Raw genomic sequence first — 10,877 nt, 5'->3', positions numbered from 1 at the left:
GAGCCTTTTCTACTACTGATTCTAAGTTTTTTTCTTCTTTCTTTCTCTTATATTTGCAATAATTTTATAACATATTTTATAATGTTTATAATACAATAGGTAATGTAAATTTTATATATTTTATTTATCATTCTCCATCACCTTTATAAATATTAACTCATACAAATATCACAAAATATTAATTTTTTGAATGAAATTTTGATTTTAACACTTCTTATACAAAATAAATAAAAATAGAAAAATTACAAAATTACGAAAAAAAATTAAATTATTGATTTTTACAGTATTTATTGGCATATTAGTTTTATTCTTTGATATACTACAAAAGATAATATAGTAAATAACATTAACTAATTTTTATTATAGTCCATTATGTTTTAAAATTTGTTTTATACAGTTATTGCGTATAGAATAGTTTGAATCAGTGTTTTAAAAATCGGCTCGGACCGGCTGGGTCGACCCAGATCTCGGTGACCTAGTGGTTCCCCGGTTCGAGTGGTCATTTGGACTAGGGGTGTTCATCAACCGATCCAAACCGATTCAAATCGCGAAAACCGAACCGAAAAACCGATAACCGAATAAACCGAAAACCGAAAAATTGAAAAAAAAAAATCGCAAATTTTAATTGGATTGGATCGATTTTTGGATGGATTGATAAAAACCGATCCAATCCAAACCGATCCAATATATTAATTATCCTCTACCTACTTGTCCTTTCCCCGATCATAGTCCAAAAATTTCTAAACTCAAAACTCATTAACTCATCAACTAAACCCAAGAAAAAACTTAGTCACGTCTCATCAACTGTATTAATGTTTACTGATATTTTTGTATTTCAATTTTTTTTTTTTACAAAGCCAATATATATAAAAGATGTTATTTGCACAATAATCACGAGACTAATTTTAAGATATTCAAAAAACCGAAAACCGATCCAATCCAAACCGAAAAAATTGGATTGGATCAGATCGGATTTGAAAAAAAATATAAACTAAATGGATGATTACATGATCAAACCGAAGGGATTGGATTGGATGAGTTTTTCTTCCAAAACCGATCCAATCCAGACCGCGAACACCCCTAATTTGGACCAGTTGTGTAATCAATCCGGTTTGGACCGGTAGACCCGGCCGAGACCTGGTGACTCGGTGACCCGGTTGACTCTCTCTCTTTTTTTTGGTATTTTTTTTGGTTGATGAAAACTCTTGTATTAAATCATTTTTATAGTTAGTGGTAAATATGATTAATAAGTAAGGTGCAAATAAGAAGATATTTTGGATCAATGCAATTCGTTTATGTAATTTAGTTGCATCTTATAATGATCTTAAGAAGTTAAGTGATGATAAATACTGATGGTCTCATCTCAACGGTGAACACTTTCTCCTTAGTGTATATTTCATACTTACTATTTGTTATCATGATTTAATTTAGGGAAAAGTGTGTATAATTTTAAAGGATGTAAAGTTGTGTCATTTTAGGAGAGAGAAAGAGATAGATAAAGGAGGAGAGAGAGTTGACAAAAAAAAATAAAGGTGTGGGCCCCACCTCTTTGTGAGAGTGAAAGGATGTAAGTTGTGTAATTTTAAATGATAGACACTTTTCCCTTTAATTTATCCGTGTTATGTCAAGGCACAAAAGGTACATTTAGCTTACATTGCAATTTTAATCCAATATTAAGATATGGTTTAGAGTTAGAAGCTTAGAAGTATATAATATTTGCTATCATTAAGAACCAATTTATTTTTTGAAGCTCATTGATAATTTTCTTATGTGAATTTTTAATATAAGTAATATGGTTATATTTTTTTAATATATGAATAGTAAACTCAGTTGAACCAATGACCCAATACTTTTACCGAGTGGAGGAGGGTCCAAGTTTTAAAACACAGATTTGAACCCTTCTTTGTCACCGTACCTCTTCTTTCTTTGCTCAGGATGCAAGATGCAGCATGTATTAGGCTTTTTGGATTAATTAATTCTCGTTAGTGATAACTCATGTTCTCATTATTCCAGTGTATTAGTTAGCACGTGAGACATTTGAAATAAGAGAAATATTTTTCTTATGTTGTAGGTATGTAGTTATCTCATATTGTAGAACTAAAATTATAAGTGAGACCCACAGATAAGAAGAGAGAGAAAAAAGGGTAGTCAGACCTAATCTTTTTTTTTGTATAGAAAAGTTATTTATCTCATGTACAATGAGATAAACATAACCCTTGAAATAAAACCAATATTTCGAAACTTCAATTCAAAGCAATGGTCAATGTTTAAAAAATCATTGATCCAAACGGATAAGGAGCTTGTTATTTTTCATTAGTGATAGGGAGATAGAGTCTCGTGAATGAAGAAAATAGTTTTCGGAAAGCATACCCTATATGAATTTGACCATGCTTGAATTAAACTAGTCAAACTAGTTGGGTAATCAATAAATTGGTAAGAAAGAAAATAGAATTACAAGATGTATCTCAGTGTAATGAAATATGCATGTCGATGAAATTATTGTTGTTAAAATCTCGATTTATCACTACGGTTTTACGTTTTTATGAAAAAAAATTCATCAAAACAATTTTACTAATATTCTAAATGCTTTCACGTTTTTTTTATTTTTTACGATTTTTAAATTACGATTTTACGTTTTACGATTTTTTAATCCTCTTCCGATTTTACTTAAAATCTCGATTTTAACAACATTGGATGAGACAATACAAAAACTCATTTACTGAATAAAATACATAATAAGTAAAAATAAATTTAAAAATATTATATATTTGTTTGAAGAGAATATAATTATTGAAAATTTAAGATGATAATTGATTTTATAATAACGTTAAAAAATTAAAAGAAAACAAATAAAATCGATGTGAAATTCCCTTGTCAAAAATAACGTCGAAAATAAAATGGACCATAAATTGTTGGATACAAAGCATTACAAATGAAGTTTGGACTCCTATAATTTAAAATTCAAATAAACTCAAATGTATTACAATTTTTTTCGTCTCGGATAATTCAAATTAATTTTTCTTAAATATATTTTGCACTTTTTTTTTGTCATTTTAAAGTATTTTCCTTATCTTGTCTTTTTTTATTGAAACTCATAGCTTATAAATTACATAAACAAAGGGTTTAAATATTTTTCTTATGAATAATCGTATGAGAAAAAGAAAAAATAGACTCTACCCGTTACCATGTATATGTAGGCTTTTTGACCCTTTTGCCCCTCATTAATTAATTAATAATCAATTTGCCCCTCCTTCAGAACTATCCACCATCTTGCCCCCATTTAATCGATCAACTTGCACTTTTAGTCGACTAAATTGACAAAATACAGAAAACATGAAACACAAAATTTAATCGACTACAAATTCAAGTTGATCGATTAAATTTCGTGGACTTTTAATCGACTCAAATCATTATGTAGTCGATTAAATTACGTAGAACAGGTTTTTTTTTAAAAAAAACCCATTTCGCAAAGGGGGTTATTTTCAAACCCTAGTCGATTAAGAAGGCCCCAACATACCCTCTCTTCAACCAAGTCCGAATCTCATCCCCTTGAAGGTCCGATTGCACCATCTTTGGTTTACACCTTATGAAATTGACATTGTAGGTAACGTTTTCTGACTTGCATTTGGTTTTAAGTTTTTTTTTTTTTTTTTTTCTCCATGATATTGTTTTTGTTTTTTTTATTTTCTTTTTTATGGTAGAAGGTTGTTTGAGTTTTTGTGGCTTTATGTTAGGGGTATGGTGTTGAGTTTGATGTGAGGGTTAGAGGCAGGGGTTATGTTTTATGTTAGGGTTAGGGTTATGAATTCTATTTTTGTTAGGGTTAGGGTTAGGGTTTGTATTTTTTTGTTAGGGTTTAGGGTTATGTTTTCTATTTTATGTTTAGGGTTAGGTTAGGGTTTTGATTTTGATATTGAATTTTGAAAAGTTTTGAAATTGCTATTGTCCGAGTTATTGATATTGTTTCCACTTGCATTGCAAGTACGGTTGTTAAACATGGCTGGCCGTAGAAGATCAGATAATGTAGAAAATGAGATACGCACGAAGCAACGACAAGACCGGCCGTCTTCGTCTAGGGCACAAGAGGAAGAGCCTACTCCTGTCGACCTCCCATTCGGATACTTGTTCGAGCATGACCCCTCGGTTCACGATGCATTTGTCCGTGACCATTTGAACCGAGCCTTATGTCCTCCGAAATCACTTGATACAACATTTTTTTGCAGCGGAGGGATTTAACATTGTGGCGTTGTTGGGGGGATCACATCTTAGGGTTTTGGCTGAAATGTTGTGTCCATATTCAGAGCTGCTGGTGCGGGCCTTCTACCATAACCTCAGCTACGTACAAGGTGAGTTGAGGTCCAAGGTCTGCGGGGTAGAGATCATCGTGACGACTCCGGTATGGTTGGAGATACTGGGCTATGATTTTGATTCTTCGCAGGCTGTGCAATATGACGCAGATAGCAGCGTAACACTTCCAGGATATACACGAGGTGATGCCGTGTAGGAGCAGAGTAGGCCTGAAATCTGTGGGCATAACATTCACTATGCGGTGGGGTTGCTTACTGTGGAGTCTCGTATACTACACTATGTCATCACCCACATTCTGTTTCCGCGAGCTTTCAATCATTCTAGGGTGTTGGAAAATGACATTCCCATCATGTGGGCTATCCGACATGGTGTCATGGTGAACTGGAGGCACTACATTTGTTGGATGATGTATAAGGCCAAACACAAGGGTGCACTTCCATTTGCTTGTTTGGTACAGAAGATATTGGTTCACTTTGGTGTTCCCATGGACAATGTGACCTTGAAGAAGACCACATGGTATAATTGCAAGTTCAGAAAGCGTCTACTGGAGCAATGCAAGATGACAAAGAACAGGGCGGGTGTGTGGCAGTTCACAGGCATGGTTGATGCTGAGGTTCCTGATGTTGCTCCACATGCAGACATGGTTGAGCCCGAGGTGGAGGATGATGATGACGAGGATGATGAGACTGACTTGCAGGATATAGCTGAGCTTGAGGGTGGGTTTTCATTGCGTGATGTCATGAAGGGCATATGCGCCACGCTGAAGAAGATAGGAAAAATGGCGCTGAAACATAAAAATTGGAGGAAGAGTCACATCCAGAAAGGGAATGAAAGGTTTAGACACATACAGGGAAGTTCAAGGGTGTTGAAGATAGGCTTGCTCGTCTAGAGCTTGCACGAGGACAGAAGGTTGAGGATGTTGCAGGGGAAGAGGCTCATGTGTCAGATGAGGATGACGAGGAGACGGCGTCCGAGGAGGAGGAGGATTAGATTTAGGGTTTATGTTTTTATTTGACGTTTATAGTTTATGTTGTTATGTAATTGACTTCAGTCTTCCTATTTGACATTTGTGTTTATGGTTTGTATTATGATGAGGGGCTGAACTTTTTAATGTTATCAAGTTTGTTGTCAAAATCCACGATACTTATTTATGCCATTTTCAATGTTTAGGGAATGAACGAATAATGGTACTTTTCGGTGAACTTTATCAATTTGGGTCTAACCAAAGCCCAACAGGTCTAAATTGTCCATAGCAACTCAGAATAGTCACTAATAAGAGAGTTAAATGAGTTTACAAAGTTTCGGGCATCCTAAACCAAGATTTAGCCAATACGTGTACATTTAGGCACTATAACGGCCACGATACTTTTTTGTACCTTAAATTGTGTTCCCCAACTCATAATAAGAGTGTACATTAGTGTATAATCGGAGCCAAAACAAAAAAATTCGAGGAAAACAGAATGGGGTGCCAAAACCAGTTATTTAGTCGATCAACCTGTATGGTTTAATCGACTAAACAGTGTAGTCGATTAAACCAGTTCAGGTTGATCGACTAAATAACTGGTTTTGGCACCTGTTCTGGTTTCCTCGAATTTTTTTGTTTTGGCTCTGATTGTACACTAATGTACACGCTCATTATGACTTGGGGAAAGCAATTTGGGGTACAAAAAAGTATCGTGTCCATTCGTATGCATTGTTGGGTATGTATTGATGGAAACCGTTTGTTTAGGGTCCCCGAAACTTGGTGAATTCATTTTAGGGTCATATTAGTGATTGTTATGAGTTTCTATGGAAAATTTTGACCTGTTATGCTATGGTTTAGACCAAAGTCATCAAGTTAGTGGAAAAGTTCAATTCACGGCATTGGCTAAACAATAAGCGTCATCAGTTACTAATTTGAATTGAAAGCAATATAGGGTTTTCTGCGTAATTTAATCGACTACATAATGATTTGAGTCGATTAAAAGTCCATGAAATTTAATCGATCAACTTGAATTTGTAGTCGATTAAATTTAGTGTTTCATGTTTTCTGTATTTTGTCAATTTAGTCGACTAAAAGTGCAAGTTGATCGATTAAATGGGGGCAGGATGGTGGATAGTTCTGGGGAGGGGAAAATTGGTTATTAATTAATTAATGAGGGGCAAAAGGGTCAAAAAGCCTGTATATGTAAGACAAACATTAAAACCATAAATGACTAAGTATCTCTTGCATTGCAAGGCAAAGAGAAAATATTTCAAATGCAAAAGGGTGATATACATAATTAAGTTAAAAGAAAAATTGAATTTAAAATAAATTTTTTATGAAAAGCACATAACATTCTTTAAATAAAAATAAAATAAAAAATTATTGTACTCTCAAATATATATATATATATATATGTGTGTGTGTGTGTGAAAAAGAATATTTCTCATGTAACAATAAATAAAATTATCTCAAACAATTTCAAAATGACGTCATTTTGAGATTCAAATTTTATTTTTAGAGTATTTTAAAAATTTTACTTTCCTCTTTATATAATAAATTTTATTAAAATACTCTATTTTTTCCCATACCCAAAAACGACCTCTTGGGTTGAAATATCCAATTTTTTAAAATTTGCATGCGTTATAGGTAAATCAAATTTTGTAACCTCTTCTTAGTAGGGGGTAAATGAGCTCAGTCGAGTCAAACTTTAGCTTAAACGAGCCAAGTCTATAAAAAAATAGTTTGAGCTTGGCTTGGCTCATTAGCTTGGTACGAGCTAAATTCTAGACATGGCTTTGCTTGGCTTGTTTATAAAAAAAAAATTAAAGGCTTGGCTTGACTCATTTGTAATTATAAAATGTATTTTTTCCAAACTCACATACATTCAAATGTTGAGACTATAAATGCATCAAATTTTGTATTCCTTCGTCAGAGAAAAAACAATTATAGAAATCACTTAGCCCACATATATTTTAATATAGAATAATGAGTTCCGCAATTTCTTCTTAAACATTAATCCAGCTCATGAAATAGAGAATGTGGGAGAAGAATATTTTAAGAAAAGCATGTAATATAGACTAACCTTTAAAATTTTTAGTGATAACAATTTGTAATATTAAAAATAGGGAAAAGATCACCAATGCTCGTGTGGTTTAATCCAAAATCACCTATGTCCCTGTGATTTTTTTCATCACATATGCCTCTGTAGTTTGCAGAAGGGTATGTTTTTTATCACATATACCCCTGTGATTTTTTACTTTTTACAAACCACAGAGGCATATGTGATAAATATAAAAAAAATCACACAGGTATAGGTGATTCTGAAACAAACCACAAGGACATTGGTGAACTTTTCTCTTAAAGAAAATAACAGTTACTATTACCTTTATTAAAATAACCAAACAAACCCGACAAATAATTGAATCTCATCTCATGTCACCATCATTCTCATTCTCAAATTGGAACAAAGAGGTAAACAATTAATATTCATTGACAACACCTAACCAAAAAAAAAAAAAAACTACCTATTAGCACTATTACCTGACCTCGTGCTATTTGAGAGAAACTTATCACTTATCCCAAAGTCCATCGGCACCTTCATATGATCAATTTGATATAAAAATAGGATTAATAATTTAGTGACATAAAAATATATTATTTATTATGATAATATATCGGGTCAACTGATGGGGTTTTAAGTCAAGTCCTGTTAAATTAAGTTTGAACTTGTTTGCTAAACAACCTTCTTTTAAAGCTTGAACTAGTTCTATTTATAATACAAGTCATGTGAAGCTAAGTTTAAAAAAAACGAAGCCTTAAGCTTTTTGACATGTCGCCCCACTGATTTACACCCTCACTTGTTAGTGACACAATGTTTGGAGGATTTCCGTGAATAATAAAGAAGCTTTTTGGCTGTTAGTAAGATAAATTCTTGTTATTAAATATTAGAGATATATTTATTGGAAAAACTAAATTATCTCAACTCTTTTCTCCACTTCTCTCGCATGTTAATTAGCAAATGAAACATTTAAAATAAAACAATATTTCAAAACTTAAAAACGAAAGCAAGTTCATCTATTTACTAGATTTACCCGGAGCCAAAAGCGGGTTGACAAAGTAACAACATGCCTCAATTTTCAAATTTCAACGTTGTTCCATATCAAACTCAAAAACCACAACACTTGCAACACTTCATCTTTCTCTTCCCATGTCTTCTAATGCATCATCTTCACCATGACACAAAAGCTCTCAAGATCAACCCCATTCTTTGGCATCCCATTATGGGTTTTGCTAGTAGCTTCCATTGCAGCATTCATTGTTGTGATATGTGTCATCCTGTGCCTTTGGTTCATATACTATCCTCGTAGAAAACCCTACAAACCCCGTTTTTCTTTACCTAAATCAATACCATGCAAGCACTACAATGGTGTTTTAAGCTCTTCCTCACTTGACAAGAGGTTACTATCAGCACCAAGCAATGCCTCAGAACTTGAGATGAACTTTGAAAAGTTATCAGATCATCGTGAGTTGGTGTTACCTAGCCAGTTTTATCCACATGTTAGTGGCATTATAGATGATGGATATTTCAAAGGTTTGGAATCAAGAGTTAAGGGGTGTGGCTACTTTAGCCTTAAGATGATTCATGATGCTACAAATGGATTGGCTAAAGAAAATGTTATTGGAAGTGGGGATAATGGGACTGTTTATCTTGGTTTGTTGCCAAATCATAGGCGTGTGGCAGTTAAGAAGTTAGTGTGTGTAAGGTACGTGAATGAATGGTGTTTCTTTTTCATATTAAATTCAATCTCCAAGTTTTTCTTCTATGGAAAGTTATTTGCCATTTAATTGGTATTAGAAAAGTGCTTATTAGGTAGGCTTTGTGATAGAAATATGGTTTCTTAGAAATGTAACAAGAAAATTTAACAAGATTCTGACTTAGTAATCTGGCAAACAGTTTTGTTCTATATTTTTGCTTCACTGGCTCACACAACTTGATTTCTCTATTAATTTGATGACAAACAAGTAAATTATGGCTTGAATTTTTTACCGGATTCTTAGTCCCCAACCTGAGGAATTTTTTGCATCACGAATTGAGGCAATTGGACGTGTAAAGCACAAGAAGCTGGTGAAATTGCTTGGATATTGTACTGAGGGAGCTTACAGGTATAAACTAGTTTTGCTCATATTCATCATTGCAGATATTAAAATATTTAACACTTAGAGGTTTCCTCTCTCAGGATGTCAGTATCTGAATATATAGAAAATGGAAATCTACATCATTGGCTTCATGAATTTCCTGGACAAATCAGCCCTCTAACTTGGACTAGAAGATTAAACATTATCCATGGTGTGGCAAAAGGGTGAGATATCAAAATACACTATTCAACTTTATGTAAAAAAAAAATTTGATTATATTACCTGAACACAAGTACTTATGCAGATTGGTTTACCTTCATGAAGAAGTTGAACCCAAGATTCTCCATGGCAGAATAAAATCCAGCAATATATTGCTGGACCACCAATGGAATCCAAAGATCTCTGATTTTGGCCTTGCAAAGCTCCTCAATCCTGAATGGAGTCACATTATAATGGAAGCATTGGGGTCAGTTTTTTCCCTTGACAAAACTCAAATTATTTATTTTCATGAATGAGGGTGTGTCTTCAAGCAGCAGTAAGGGTACTTCTTGTGATAAGAAGATCACAGGTTTGAATCTGAAAATATTCTCTTTGCAGAAATGTAAAGATAAAAATAAGACGGCGTACAATTGACCCTCACCCCCTACTCTTAGGGGATGGGAAGCCTAGTGCACCGGAGTTAACCTTTTGCACTTATTTTTCTTTCATGAAATAAATTGGCATTCTATGCAAATTCTTCTTTTCTCATATTATTTGAGACAACTAGTTATCAATTTTCACATGCTCCAGTTATGTAGCTCCACAATGTCATTCCACTAGTACCTTCACTGAGGGTGATGACATTTACGATTTTGGATTACTTATCATGGAGATTTTATCAGGGAGGACTCCTTTAGATCATAGTGAACCCCAGGTACCAATACCAGTATTGGATTCCTCTGTTGTTGGTTTTCATTCCTGCTTACTAATCTTTCAAATAATGATTTTACCATGATCCCATATTGCAGGATTCTATAGTAGACTGGTTCAAATCAATGATTTCCAATGGAAAGATTGCTAATGTGTTGGATCCAAAATTGCTTGCAAGGCCTTCTTCCAAGGAACTTAAACGAGTTATTTTGGTTGCTCTAAGATGTGTTGATCCTGATGTGAATCCTAGAATCAAAATGGGAGATGTTGCTCGCATGCTTGAGACCAACCTACTTCTTTTTGAAGTAAGAACAACTTATTCTTCAGTTGTAAGAAAATTACTACTTTTGACCTGTTTTTTAATTCCCTCTTCCTCATTCACTGAAGGAACATCAAATTGCAACGGAGTCTTGTGAGCACAATCACTCTCCACAAAGTCAGCAAGATTAGGAGATACTCATTTAGAGAGGAATGCAAGGCTAAGCAGCAACAAATACTACCAAAAATGGCAGGAATATAACAATATTGTTCCCTCAGGCTATTGTCACACCAATTTGAC

The 10,877-nt window shown here is 33.8% G+C and overlaps 1 protein-coding gene across 1 annotated transcript; it reads left to right on the top strand.

The window, feature by feature from the left end:
- The first annotated feature begins 4,906 nt into the window (after positions 1-4,906).
- Positions 4,907-10,768, top strand: LOC133284751 (probable serine/threonine-protein kinase At1g01540). Its single transcript, XM_061481818.1, has 8 exons — positions 4,907-5,142; positions 8,641-9,036; positions 9,332-9,436; positions 9,511-9,633; positions 9,714-9,875; positions 10,199-10,322; positions 10,417-10,623; positions 10,706-10,768. The coding sequence occupies exons 1-8, from the start codon at positions 4,907-4,909 to the stop codon at positions 10,766-10,768; spliced, it is 1,416 nt and encodes a 471-aa protein (XP_061337802.1).
- The last annotated feature ends 109 nt before the right edge of the window (positions 10,769-10,877 follow it).

Source organism: Gastrolobium bilobum, unplaced genomic scaffold (assembly GCF_033153095.1).
Source record: "Gastrolobium bilobum isolate Gb01-03AN ecotype WA unplaced genomic scaffold, APGP_CSIRO_Gbil_v1 utg52192, whole genome shotgun sequence".
Taxonomy (NCBI): domain Eukaryota; kingdom Viridiplantae; phylum Streptophyta; class Magnoliopsida; order Fabales; family Fabaceae; genus Gastrolobium; species Gastrolobium bilobum.
This window is presented reverse-complemented; position numbering and strand designations above follow the sequence as displayed.